General features: G+C 36.6%; 1 protein-coding gene across 3 annotated transcripts in view; it reads left to right on the top strand.

Moving 5' to 3' along the window:
* Window positions 1-15,526, top strand: part of RyR (Ryanodine receptor) — a 1,703,288-nt gene that overhangs the window by 104,108 nt on the left and 1,583,654 nt on the right. For all 3 annotated transcript variants that reach the window (XM_090399345.1, XM_090399347.1, XM_090399344.1), the window contains exon 2: window positions 6,235-6,339. In XM_090399345.1, the coding sequence (XP_090255471.1) occupies window positions 6,235-6,339 (105 nt within the window). The remainder of the gene's footprint in view (window positions 1-6,234; window positions 6,340-15,526) is intronic.

Here is a 15,526-nt window from a genome sequence, read left to right as displayed (position 1 = left end):
GTCATGCACTTGCATCGAAAGCTTTGCCAGAGAATTTAAAACAATACTTAACTACTGCAGTAAATGTAAAGTATATCCGAGGACGAGCGATTAATCATCATATCTTTCGTGCTTTGTGCGAAGAAATAGGTGCTATTCATACTGTGCTTCTTTATCACACTGAAGTATGGTGGCTCTCCAAGGGCCACATGCTCAGCAGAGTTTTTGAATTGCGCGAGGAAATTTTACAGTTCCTTACTAACCAAAATTGTGATTTCGTTAAAGCATTTGAAAAAAGAGAAGCAATACATCGACTAGCCTACTTAGCAGATATATTTAGCCACCTGAATGAATTAAACACATCATTGCAAGGATTTGGTAAGAACATAATAACAGCTAGTGAAAAATTATCTTCATTTGGAAAGCTGGCAAAAGCAGCATTGCAGACACGTTTACCATTTGCCACCTCCTACCTGTGTGAAATGGGATTTTCATCACTTTTGCACATAAAAACAAAAAAAAGCCAGAAATGCTTAAATGCAAGTGATGACTTACGCGTGGCTCTTTCAAAAAAGGAGCCTCGCTTCAAAAGTATTATCATGAATAAACAACAACAACATAGCCATTAAAAATTGAGATATTGTTTTGTATGTATGCGTTTAATTTTCAATAAATAAATTATCTTGCAATAGATGTAATTTCCTAAATAAAGAAATAGAAACACATTTTTCAAGGGGTTGCGAGAACTTATTTTTAGATTCAGCCATAGCCAAGTTAGCCGGTCTTGGGTGTGGACAGCAGGGTTTTTTCCGCCAGTTTATCTGGTGTTTTTCATCCCGCAAGCAGGCAAACCGGTCCGAGGACACAAACGGATTACAGTCAGGAATACTGACCCAGCCATAGATCTAATTCGTCAGCCTATGCCGAGTTCCGGAGCCCGGATAAAAATTGGGGGGGGGGGACTAGATGGTACCGTGAACTCCCGTATAAAGGGGGAACGCTGTATCATCACACGGAATTTATTTGTTTACCCTTAAGAGAATCATAATACAGGCATTAAGAGCTTTGAAACTAAGCATGGATTTTAGATTTTGTGGATGAATGTCCTCTCGGGCATTTTTTTTCCGAAAGAAAGACGTCTCATCCATATTAAATATTTTCTGTGACAAATAATTTTCTTCCATAATAATTTTATCCAATTTTTCCACAAACTCCTGCTTTCTCCTTCAACATGTTGAAGAGACTTAGTGGTTATGGTCATAGTGCTAAGGGATATGCGCTTTTAGTTCAGGTCCTCTATCCATGATGCAAGTAGCTTTTCCATATCACCGATAGGACCTTGTCTATGCTTTGTCACTATCACCGATTTAATGGAAGTTGATCCTTTCCCAGCTTTTACGATTTTATCCTTATTTTTCAAAATGGGCGTCACTGTAGAATGAGACCATCCGAAGTCATGTGCGATCACAGTGATGGGCTTAACCAGCTTCACGTTGCTTTATAACTTGCAACTTCGTTTCAAGTCATCAACTGCTCGCCTTTTTTTCTGTGATTCTTCACTAGGTTATTTGATTGTGCATGTAGGGGCCACGTTGCACAAAACATCGCGAAATATTTAACGATAAATACACAAATAACCCATTTTTTAAACACAAAATCAACAGAGGAACTGTTGAAGACATGTGCCGACTGCCGAGGGAGGTGCCACTGAAAGCGCTGTTGCCACTGTACATGCTTTAACTTACGCTCTCTTGGGTCTTGTTCGATAGTATAGTCAAAAATGTTATTTATTCCCTTATGGGATCACGGACGTATCTTCGAAAGGACGTAACTCGAACGGACGTAAGTCGACGGATGACTGTATTGGTATTGTAATATTCATTCTCAATGCATTGGGGATACGTGTTTTCTTGAAGATATGTTTAATTAAATTTCTCATGTTTCCAGTCATTTCTTTACTTTCACATTTTAGCATTTCATTATAAATTCTATCAGTTCCTGATGATTTCCTATTTCTCAATTTTGAGATGACTGATTTTATTAAATTATTATTTATTTCAATTTCATCTGAGTTTTGTGGCTTTGGTATTTCAGACATTTTTATTTCTTCTTTGCTTTCATACAATTTGGTAAAATAGTTTTCCCATTGTTTTGTTTCTATAATTCGCATATGTATTCACAAATTTCTTTTCTTCGATTTCGAATCATTCTCCATAATTGTTTCTGTACTCTGTAAAAGTCATATTCCAATTATTTAGAATAACCTTCCCAACATTAGTGCTTTATGGGTCTCATTTCGTTATTTATTTCATTTTTTATTCTTTTATATTCTTCATATTCAGCCATATTAGTTTTATCTTGTAAATGTTTATTAAATGCATTTTTGTTAAAATTTCCGATAACGCTTTCATTTTTTCAGTATACAAGAGAATCCATCTTGTTTTGTATTTTCCAGTTGCTTGTTTAATGTTCGTTTTGAGTTTTTCCATGAAAGAATTTATATCTTCTTAATTACTGCTAACTTATATATATATATATATATATATATATATATATATATGCACGAAAGTCGTCTGAAAAGTTCTCAGCCTAACAATGAAAAAAAGAATTTATAATTTCAAAATTATTTTTATTTTTCAACATAATCTCCCTTAAGACTAATGCACTTATACTAGCGATGCTCCAGCCCCATTATCCCGTCCCTATAGCGCTTCTCAGTAAGATCTGCAAAATATTCCTCTACAGCTGCAATCACCTCTTGATTCGAAGAAAAACACTGACCAGCGAGGAACATTTTTAGTTCTGGGAAGAGATGGAAGTCAGAGGAAACCAAATCTGAGGAATAGGGCGGATATTCCAACAATTCATAATACAGATCCCTTAATTTTCCCATTGACAAAACACTTTTGTGGGCAGGTGCATTGTCCTGATGAAAGGTGATATTTTTCTTTTGCAAACTGGGTCTTTTCTCATGCATTTTTTCATCTGGTTAAATGATCGGAATAATAATATTCGCCGGTATTGTTTTACCCTTTTCAAGATAATAAACAAAATGCCTTTAGCATCCCAAAACGCTGATGCAATGACCTTTCTTGCTGATAGAACCGACTTTGTTTTTTTTTGGTTCTGGACAACTGGCTTCTGTCCACTGTTTAGACTGCTGTTTGGATTTTAATGGTGAATCCAAGTCTCACCCATAGTAATAAATCGACGCACAAAAGCAGTTTTATTCTTGTATAAAATTCTCCAAGCACTGTTCAGAGATTTTCATGCGAGTCTATTTTCGGTCAGCTGTGAGCAAGTGCAGCATCCACATTGGGCAAAGCTTTTTCATTTGCAATTCTTCATGCAAAATATATCCTATACGTTCTTTTGAAATGCCTATAGTCTCAGAAATTTCACGTACTTTGACTCGCTGGTTATCCAAATACTATATCGTGCACATGACACTGATGCCATGACCTTTCTTGCTGATGGAACTGACTTTGTCTTTTTGGTGCTGAACAACTGGCTCCTGTCCACTGTTTTGACTGCTGTTTGGATTCTGGTGTGTAATGGTGAATCCAAGTCTCATCCATAGTAATAAATCGATGCACAAAATCAGTTTTAATATTGTTAAACGCTCCAAGCACTGTTCAGAGATTTTCATGCGAGTGCGTTTTTGATTTGCTGTGAGCTAGCGCAGCACTCATCTTGCGCAAAGCTTTTTCATTTGTAATTCTTCATGTCAATGAGGATATCCTATATTCTTTTGAAATGCCTATAGTCTCGGCAATTTCCCGCACTTTGATTCGCCGGTCATCCAATGCCATATCGTGCACTTCATCAGTGATTTCTGGCGTTACACTTTTTGGACGTCCTTACGTGGATCATCTTCAAGGCTGGTGTACGGCCACGTTTAAACTCGGCAGCCCATTTCTTAATTGTTGAAAACGAAGGAGAAGAGTGCTCATAACTTTTATGAACTTCGAATGAATTTCTTTTGGGGTTAAATCTTCTTTTACAAAGAATTTTATAACTGCAAGATACTCAGTTTTATTCATTTCAAGGGATACAGACAATACTTTTGCTTCAGATAGCTGTGTAGAGTAAAACAAACTACTTGACAGACTAACTTGCAATTTCTCACCGGTGCTTATGACAGACCAACTTAGGGAAAAAACCCTTCATGATAGTTTTACCATCTACGGTCATTAACCATATATATATATATATATATATAGTGGCATTTAAAAGCTGAAGCAATTTTATTCCATTTGAATTTCGACGAGTTGTTTCGTTGAAACTCTGACATATGACTGGTATTACATTGTTTTAGTTCTAGTTGCGAACTATAAGAATGTTTTCTAAGCCTTTGTTCGACTGATTCTCGAGTTAGTCGATCTCTGGCATGGCAAACGATTTTTTCCTCCCGGAAACTCGGTTTTTTTGTCCCATAAACTCGAAAGTCGGCCATAGAACCCACACTATTTGAGACAATTAATAGTTTACAATGAGAAATCACGGGATGGCGGTACTTGTCAGCCGTCTCTTCACCAAATGCCGTTTATTGTTGGTGGTAGTCTTGGGACTATTATCTCTGAATGGCTACTGGTGGAGATTGAACTGTTTTCTCCATCTCCAAAAGTTAGTAGGACTAATACTGCCTGTCCTACTCCTTATTGCAGGAATAAAAGCGTTAATGGGTTTTTTTTTTAGCAGATTACTTATACAGTAAAACCCCGTTTTTACGTTCCCACAATTTACGTTTTCTTGCGATTTACGTAATTTTCCGTTGGTCCCGTCTTAAGATCTCTTCTTACGATATATTGTTTTCCCGCTATTAACAACTTGATGTGGACGTTATTTCCCGTGATTTGCTTTTTTTTTCTCGGGTGACAATACTGATTTTCGAATCGATTTCTGGGAAATCTGCGCATGTCTGTTCCCAGATGGCGTTGCTTTCGGCTGTAGTTTCGTTTCCGCTATCACGGTGACTTGCACGCTTGCAGCAGTTATGTAGTGATGGGCGATACCGTGATTTTTCAATCACAGTACGAATTGATATTGAAGAATTTCTGCTACGTAATTTAGCGTGTGAAAGTAGCTTTCAAGTTGCGGTGGTGGATTATCCATGTTAGTAACACGGAGAAAAAAGACAGAAAATGTATTTCTGTAGAAGAAAAGATGGCAATTCTGCGACGTATAGATTGGCATGCGGGAACACGTGAGCATTAAGCAAAAGATCTTGGACTCTCCGTGTCCTCTTTGAACACGATAGTAAAAAACAAGTCAAGCATTGAACCTAATGCAAAGCAATCTGGCGCTATGTCAAAAAAAAAAAAAAAAAAAAAAAAAAAAACGAAAAGCAAAAACAATCAACAATTAAAGATGTTTTAAATAGATAAATGTAATTGTAAATTTGTTTATTTTTTTAGTTATTAAATTTTGTAATCTAGTATGTAGACTCACATACTAGCAGTAAGTCATCTTTTAGTCTTTTTTAAATATTTTTTCACATTTCCTGCTATTTACACTTTCCTGCTTTTTACACTTTTTTCCATCAGTCCCCTGAAAAGTGTAAAAAAAAAAAAAAAGGGTTTTACTGTATTTTGTTCGAATCTAAATTTTCCCATCAATACTCCATAATCATTTCCTATGTCTACAAGTGATAGAACTCTTATATCTGCTGTGAGAAGATATGAGTTCTATAAGAGCAAAACGAAATATTTCATTTGGAATTGCTGTTCTCTTTGTTATTATATTATCTATGGTAGACATTTATCCTCTGTTATTTTGTGTTGACTGTTTTGTTAAAGAAAGTATTGTCTATTCTAAATTTGTTATTTATACAAAACTGAAGCAATTTTATTCCATTTGAATTTTGAGTTGTTTCGTTTAAAGTCTGACATGTGTCTGGTATTACACTGTTTCCAGTCCTTGCATTTAAATCTCTTTCAAGTATTATTAATTCAGCTGATGATAATATTTTTTCACTTTTTCACTTTATCATTCCATAGAATTCTTCAATTTCTCAGTTTCCCTCTTCAGGGCTATAGGCACTGATTAAATTGAGTTTTACTTCGCAGTTTTATTGTTATTCTCAGTATACTTTAAGATATATATTCCCATTCTTTTATTTGATTATTTATTTATTTATTTGTTTTGCTCAAAGGAAAATAATTATCATTAAATTGCTGAGATGGTCATGAAAAATTATATTTTTGCCTTCCGTTGCAGGCCTCATAATAATAATAATGTGAAATTTTATTTCAGGATGACATGGTTTGCTTGCAGTGTATAGCCACTGGAGAGAGGGTGTGTCTTGCAGCTGAAGGCTTTGGCAACAGGCACTGTTATCTTGAAAACATAGCCGACAAGGTAAGGAGTTCTGTTGATGATATTTCTGGTTTACTCTAATTTGATATAAGTTCTGTTATCGGTGTCACCATCATCAAACAAACAAAGTTCATACAAAACAAAACTCGTGATAATATAGATCTGGCATGTAAAATGAATAACGTCCTAACGTTGCCTTCAAATTGAACAGTCACCTTTCTGCTCAAATCAAAGCATTTAAATATCTGTATAACATAATTATTCAACAGTCAAGCAAACTTCAAAGTATTCACTGATTCACATGCAGAATAGACTACCTGGTGTTGTTTCAAGTTGTTAATTTAAGAATGTACACATCGTCCTCTTGTGAAGTTTTAAACATTTGAAAAATTTAGACTTCTCAGAAACTGATTCCTTAAAACCAACATACTTAGATACATTCATATATAAATCATGTTTTCGTTATCATGTTGTAATTGGTGCAAACAGGTATAATACACAATGTAAACCTAGCACGTTACAGCAATCCCTCGATGAATATGCCTAATGCATTCTTTAAAACAGGCGCATCAATCGAAAACGCACCAATCGAATATAATAATAACGTATGGGAAAAAGTATAATTCATTTTTCAAATTTCTCTTTTGACCATTAATTTTTTTAATAAAAGAATTAGGGTATGTCTCAGGGCCCAGTTAAAGGAAAACCATGAAGCTAAAAGACAATGAAACATATTCAGAATATAAATTTATTATTTTACTTCTTAACAAAGAATTGAGCTAATGTAGTTTGGTAGGCATTCGGTTTCTTTTTTTCATACAACTGACAGTAAGGCCCTGTTGCCTCATCTACTACTTCTGAAAATTTTACTGCTTCTCTCTTCATTAGGGTCAGCCTATAAACATTGCTGCATAAAAACTTCGATTGTGTGAAAAATATTTTCATATTGTTTCTGTGAAATCTCTTTGGGCTTGTCAGTGATTAAATTTTCTTCATATTCTTCAGGATCTTCCTTCAGTGCCTCTAAACTTAATAGGCCAGAATTCTTCAATTTCTCAGAATGAGATTTAATTAACTTAGATTCATTTGAAAAGCCTCTAAAATCATTTGCACAATGTGGAAGAATGTGCTTCCAAACGGCTGGCATATAGCTAGCAGTAATTTCATTCGACTTTGCGACTTTATAGCCGAGAAATCTCTGCCTAGATTTCTCTAGGCTGAGATTTCTCTGATTTGGCCAGGAAAATTTTAGAAGGCATTCGCCTTCCAGAAAAGGCCGGTTTCATTGACATTAAATATTTGTTGGTCACAATGCCCCCCCTCCCCACTTCATCCACAATTTTTCTTCAAAAATCTCTGGATAATTTGCGGCCACCTCCTTATCTGCACTTGCAGCTTCGCCTCTGATTAGAACATGTAGGCTATTTCTCTTTTTGAAATGCTAAAACCACCCAGCACTAGCATGGAATTCTTCTTTTCCATCATTGATAGCCATTTCTTTCAATGTCACAAAGAGACTTAATGCTTTTGATTTAATAAGGTCAGTGCTTAGCAGGATTCATTTTTGGTTACAATCTTTGATCCATGTAGAAAGAAGTCTCTCTAATTCAATCATTATAGTACTTTGATTTCGAGTGCATGCATGATGAACTTGAAGCAGCCAGAAGCCTTACCTTTCTCTTTATATTCAGTAGTTTTGCTTAAAATTGCTCTTATAGTTGATTCATCCATTTTTGTGTTCTTGTTCTATCTTTGCTCTGGAATCGCCTTGTTCATTTTTCTTTATTATTTCAAGTTTTTCTTCCAATGAGATTACTTTTTGAATCTTTTTCACACTTCCACTTTTTTGCACGCTAATTCTTTTACTCATGATGAAAGGTTGGGAAAATACTTTAAAATAAAAAAAAGTAAAGAAAATAATTGCAAATGAGGCATGAGATATGATCATCAAAATGCTATGTAATTAGCAGACGACATAAATTTTGGTGGTAAATTTGGAACAAAGTGTGTGTAACAATAACTTTGTAAAATGTTTTAAATCGGTAACTAAATTATTTCATCCTGGTGAGTGATTTTTAAAATAGTTATACATAAAAATGTATAGATAGAAAAAATTTTAAAATCTATAAGATTTATTTTTAAGATGTATATAGACGTACTGATCGAATTTTAGAGGCACACTAATCGAATTTCGGTATAGAAAATTATGTATAAACAGTATAAACTTAAAACCATATTCAACTCCTCTAAGGATCCTCTCCTCCCATTAGCACATCCTGGAGTCTATTGCATCCACTGCACCTGTAACTTACCGTATATTGGTGAAACAGGACGGACAATCCCTATACAAGAAAGAACACATTAGACACATTAAATATAACCATTATGGTGAAGCAGGCCTCTCAGACCATGCACTCAACACCTTACACCAAATCAACTGGAAAAGCACTCGCTCTTTACACCGCACAAACACCTGGTACGAAAGGAAATTTAAGGAAGCCTGCAAAATCCTGATAAACCACCCAAATATCAACAACGAAGATGGCATGAAAATTCCAAGGATCTGGATGGCACACATTCAGCCTACCTAATATATAAGATCCAGCATAAGTCAGGACTCTAGCCAATCTTCAGCTAGTATTAGAAACCATTCCATACCAACTGGCTGGAATGTACATGATGTTAATATATGTATATAGATAGATAGTTGTTGTTGTGCCCAATGTATTTCTACAACCAACAGATAACACTAATAATAGGACTCTAGCGTTGATGTATAATTTTTTTTTTTTTTTTTCAACAGAGGTCAGGCCAACAATTGTTGTAGCGGTTGGTCAGTGTCTGTAACAAACCAGTTTGATTGTAGTGTAGCTTGTTTTCTGTGTATAGTTGTATGCTCCAGAAGATGGCCTTGACATGAAGGTCGAAACGTCGAATGTAGAGAATGTAGATTTTAGTTATATTAAACTAAAGTTTTTATTCAAACATGGTAGTTGTCTCCATAATTTTCAAAAATGCATTCGGATCACGGTGTAAGCTTAAAAGAAAGAAAATAGTTCAGTTACTAAGTGATCACTTTGCGAAGGTATATCATCCAGGTGGGGACTTTACAATTACTGAAGTGACAGAGACTGATGTGAGCATTTAGGTAGATGAACAGGAGATACTCAGAACTGTATATTAAAAAATATCAATGTGAATACAACAGTGGGCCTGAATGGTTTGTCTGCTCATGTGCTATGAGAATGTGCAAATGAACTGGCAGTGCTTCTAATGAAGTTGTTTAATCTAAGTGTCAGCTCTGGCAAGGTTCCAAGGGAGTGATAAGAGGGTAAGATAGTTCAACTACATAAAGGTGACTCCAAGACAGATGTAGCAAATGACATACCAATCAGTATCTCTGGAGTAGTGGTTAAAGTATTGAAAAAGTTAGTTAAAAATAAAATTCAGGAATGGGTGGATAGGAATATGATACGTTATAAAGGCAGCATGGTTTTGTAAAAGGTAGATCCTACCTAAGTAAATTGTTCCTATTTTATAATAAGGTGACAGCAGATTTGGGTAAGGAAAAGCCTACACCATGATACTTCTCGACTTTGCAAAGGCATTTGACAAAATACTGCACTGGAAAACTATTACATGAGTTGGAGTAAGTGGGAATGTATATGAGGCTGGTCGCATGGATAGGGGGTGGCTGATAGACAGACATCAGAAGGTGGTGTATGTTGGAATGGAAACAAGGCAAATTAGGTGGCTAGTGGAATTTCCCCCAGGACTGTATACTAGGACCAGTACTCTTTAATTTGTATATTAACATGTTCGCTGACACGCTCCTCGGGCATAGTTTGTTACCGCATGCCAAGCACTTTCACTTCTTCAAGGTCAGCACGAGTAATCTCGTAGCCGGCAGTAATCGACATATGAGAATATTCGTAGATGGCTTGTGAGGCTCATATACCAACTACGAGTATACTCGTAGTTGGCAGTGAACGTGTTAATTGTATAGTAGAAGATTTGAAGGGGGACATTTAGTTGTTTGTTGATGATGCAAAACTAGGGAGGACAGTAGTTGATAAAGGTGATGTAGATATCTTACAAGATGATTTAAATAAATTGACAGTGTGGGCAAAGGACAATGGTTATCAATTCAATGTTGTAAAATGTAAGGTAATGGGAAGTTATTATCCCTCTTTATAAGGCTATGGTTCGGCCACATATTGACTACTGTGCACTTCAGAATGAAAATATTACATGCTTCATATCATATTGATGGTACTAGTTTACTGGAAATTGATGAAGCTAGGGAATCTGAAGGTAACAGGGGATAGAGATTTGAAATTCAGAGGACGTATTTTGCAAGAGTTGGCAAAATAGCTCAGAGGATTACTTGGATGCTGAAGAGCACATTGACAAGTAAAGATAGGGGAGTTATTATCCCTCTTTATAAGGCTATGATTTGGCTACATGTTGACTACTGTGCACAGATTTGGTCACCTGCGTTTCTTGGGGATTGGGAGGTGGTGGAGAAGATTCAGAGATGAGTGACCAAGCTAGTGACAGGTCTATGGAATGTTCCAAATGAGGATAAATTAAGGATGTGTGGGTTGCAGAGTTCAGTTGACAGGCAGAGGAGTGGGGATATGATCGAAACTTATAAGTTACTAAAGGGGAATCACTATAAGGTTGACACAGAAGAAATTTTTCAGTACATGGGGAGTAGGGGGAAAATAAGGGCCACACTTGAAAGCTGCCTAAGAGTGTGGCTTAAGGGTGCAAGAACTAGGTTCTTTTCTTGGTGAATGGTAAATGAATGGAATGAATTGCCAGAGGTGGTTGTGAGCACCAAATAGTAAACAGGTTTAAGGAGATGTATGATAGGTATTGTGTTAATGGATAGAGTGGGCCTCCAGTGATGAGGCTTTTGACTCCATTGAGTGCACATATAAATAATAATAATAATAATAATAATAACTCTAAATGGATTCAGGTCATCTAATATCATTAGCAGTGCACTCCCCCCCCCCTCATCTCCTATCCTTCCTAAAAATACTGTATCCCTGATACAGTATTTTTAGGAAGTGCGAAGACTGTAAAACACTGTATCCTTGATACAGTGTTTATCAGAGGCTTGTACATCTGCCTCTGATAAACACTTTCACAAAAAAAATATATCTTCTTTATTCCTTTATTCAACTATATGTAAACAAAGATTTCATGCTTAAGCTTTGTTTATGCATAAACAGTTGTGACTCTTCTAGCCTGCTGATTATAATTATAAAAATTATAATCAGTTAAGGATGATGTCAATTAGACATCATCCAATTGGAAGAACGACGGTACATTGCGCCCTTCGATTGGAATAGGCCTAAGTTCGATTCTCGTCGCGACGGGAGGAATCTTTATCTGGTCGATTTCAATCGATGGTGAGTTAGCCGATCTCATACGGAGGTAGCAGGGTTTTTTCTCCCGGAAACTCGGGTTTTTCATCCCGCATACATACAAATCGGCCCTTCAGAACACACGCAATTTACAGACAAAAATTACTAGTTGTGGTAGTGTTGGAGGTGGGCGGTAGATGGCGTTGATTCGTAGTAGAGGTAAGATGTAGAGACAGTTGAAGATGTCCTCCCGCGATGAGTCTTCGGACTCCTTGGAGGTATCAGGAATAATAATAATAATAATAATAATAATAACCTCCATGGAGTCACTTGACTCATCACGGGAAGCCCACTCAACCAACAACATGCCTATCATAATGAGCTTTGAAGTTATTTACACTACTTGCACTTACAACTCACTCATGCAATGCATTCCACTCATTAAGAGCTTTCCACTTAAAAAAATCTACCCCTCACACTTTTCTTCACCACATCGCTGTACAACTTCCAGGGATGGCCTCTCATTCTTCCCATCTTAACATCCACTCTTTTTTTTTATAATTTATTCTGTAATTAATCTGATAAAATCCCTTAAATAACTTGAAGGTCTCTATTATATCTCCTCTTTTCCTCCTATCCACCAACCTCTATAATCCACATTTTTTCAAACGCTCTTAAAAACCAACACTCCAGAGTCCTGATATCACTTTGGTTATTCGTTTTTGGACCGGGTCTAGTGTTTCCACATCACAATAAAAACTAGGTGACCAAATCTGAGCACAATAGTCCATATGTGATCTGACAAATGCTTTATATAGAGGCACCACCACTTCCTTATCCCTACATGTCAATGTACTTTTAGTCATAGCAATTATATGATGTGCAGTTTTTGCAACTCATGAGATGTGCTGTCAGAACTTAAGTCCACTGTCCACCATTACTCCTAGATCCCGAATCTCATCGACTTCCTGAGGTATAGTTCCACCAATGCAGTACATAGCCTTATATCTCTGTATCCCAAAGTGTAATACCTTGCATTTATTAACATTAAAACTGCAACCCATTTTTCCAAGAGCACTACTCCTGATAATGCTACCTAACTTTGCAACATTGGCAAACATTTGAAGCTCCTCATTCAGTCTACATGAAATATCAATAACAAACAAGTTAAACAGTAGGGGCCCAAGAACATAACCCTGAGTCATGCTGCTGGTCACCTTCCTTTTCTGAGACATGGCTTCATCACACACAACTTGCTGGAGTCATTCAGAAAGCCAATCTCCGATCCATCTAACCCAGTATACTATCTTTTCCTATCCTCTGCAGGTTGTATGTCAACTTATCATGTGGTAATCTATCAAATGCTTTTGTATATTATATGTGTCATTATTATTATTATTATTATTAACACCAGACCAACATGTAGTCTCTAAAGACTCATTGCAGGAGGCAAACACTGTTACACACAAGCCCATCAAACTGTGCTTTAAACTCATTCAGTGTATCTGTATTCACCACAATGTCAGGCAAAGCATTTCATTGTCAGCCACTCTCCATGAAAAGAACCTACTCCTTATAAAATTTCCAGGTATGTCCCCTTGTTCTGTCCTCTTCGCCCATTATACTAAAATTTCTTCCACATTTATTTACCTAATAACAACTCTTTTACACTTGCCAAAATTGAATTGACAGTTCCATACTGTTGCCCACTCAGACAATCCATTCAAGTCCTCCTGTAAGGCCATAACATTTCCATGATTTCTCATCACTCACCCCACCTTGCCAGCTTAAATGTCACAATCATATCCTCTCTCTTCCTTCTATTTACAAACTACATTCTCTCAATCTTTTCTCATATCCTCATCCCAAAGACCAATTATGATCATAGTCAGTCTTCTCTGGACCCTTTTCAGCATATCCTTATCACCATGATGAAAACTAGGAGACCAAATCTGTGCACAGTAATCCATATCAGGCTTGATCAAGTGTAAAAGGCCTTATACAGTGGAACCAAAACCTCTTTATTTCTACAGGTTGAAGTCTTCTGCATCATTACCATCATAAGCTGATGTGATGTCTTCGCTTCTTGTGCAGTGTGAGCTCTGAATTTGAGATCCTCGTCCATCACTACTCCAAGTTCGCTTATATCCTCAACTTACTTCAAAATTTCCCAACTAAGTGTATACTTTGCATCCCATTCTTGCCTACCCAATTTCAGAACCTTACCCATGTCAACATTGAATTGACAGTTCCATACTGGTGCCTGCTCATATAGCCTATTCAAGAGTCCTCCTGTAAGGTTGCAATGTATGCTTGATTGCTTATCACTCTCCCCAGTTTTGCATCATCTGCAAAGAGTTGTATATCACCAGTTAAACTTATCTCAGTATCATTAATATACAATTTAAATTACAACGGTCCCAAAACTGACTTTTGCAACACATCACTAGTGACCTTCCTCTTTCGAGATATTCCCCCCCCCCACCACCACCACCACTTACGCAACTTCCTGATACCTATCCAATAGTCATTTACCTATTCAACTTACTAGTCTATCAGCCAGTCCCATTTGCTTCAGTGTAGTGACCAATTTGTAGTGTGGCAATCTATCAAAAGTCTGCAAAATCAAAGTATGCCACTGTATATGCATCTCCCTTGTCCACTACATTTGTCAACTTGGCATAGTACATAAGCAAGTTTGTAAAACATGACCTCCCTTTAAGAAACTCATGCTGAAAAGCACAAAGAATATTACTGTTATCAATCCACTTTTATATCCTACATCTCACCAACCTCTAATACCTTAACCACAACTCCAGATATACAGATCAGACTATAATTTGTTGCCTTAGCCTTATCACTAAGAAGTGGAACAATTTTGCCTCCCTTCCACTCCTTGGGGACTTGTGCCATTGCATGATCCTTGTTAAATCTAGCTTACTTAACTCCTAATATACCTGTCTACACCATTAAGTCTTCTTTCATTTCATTCTCTACACTTAAGCTTCTGATTTCACACTGAGAATGAAACACCCTGATGAACTGCTCACTGAGCACCTGAATTATTCTTCTGCAGCAGTCACCAATCTCCTACTTTCATCCATTAACATAATCTTACTGTAATCATTCTTCCTTCTACTTGCCATATATTGAATAGACTCACAAGGGTTTTCTTAGCCTGATTTGCTATTTTCTGCTCATACTGCACTTTTGTTGTCCTTACTAACTGAGTCACTCTCTTGATTTACTCTTTATACTCTTCATGCAACTGATTATTACCATTATTCATCTTGTACTGCCTCTAAAAGTGCCTTCTTCCAGATTCCAGATTTCCATTTTACACCTATCTCATTTAGCCTTTTGACCTTTGGAACACATTCACACTGTTATGTATTTCTTTGTCAGTTTCCAAGCAGCATTTATTTCCTCACCACTCAACTCCTCATTCCATGCTATAGCGCCAAGTTGTCTCCTAAGTTTGTCATAATCACTAACTTTGTACTTCCACATATATCCTTTCATAACAGAAGTTTTCATATGGCTAGCCTCAACCCATGTGATCACTTCATGATCACTCTAATCAACTGGAGGGAAGTGCGAAACCCCACTCACAATTAGATCCTCTGATAAATGATCAGATCCAAAACTCTTAATCCTCGTGTGTCCTTTACATACTGCCTGAGATAGTTGTCTCTCCAGAACTCAAGAAATTCATTTTCCTTATTCCCAAATGCTATCTCTTCATTCCAATCTATACTTCCATAATTAAAATCACCCTTTCCTTGTTCATTAACCAAAGTTGCTTATACATTTCTTGATCATTACCCTTCACATTCCCTGGTCTATAACAA

This window comes from Typopeltis vanoorti, chromosome 10 (genome assembly GCF_054136105.1).
Source record: "Typopeltis vanoorti isolate ZY-2024b chromosome 10, IOZ_Tvanoo_1.0, whole genome shotgun sequence".
NCBI classification, from domain to species: domain Eukaryota; kingdom Metazoa; phylum Arthropoda; class Arachnida; order Uropygi; family Thelyphonidae; genus Typopeltis; species Typopeltis vanoorti.
This window is presented reverse-complemented; position numbering and strand designations above follow the sequence as displayed.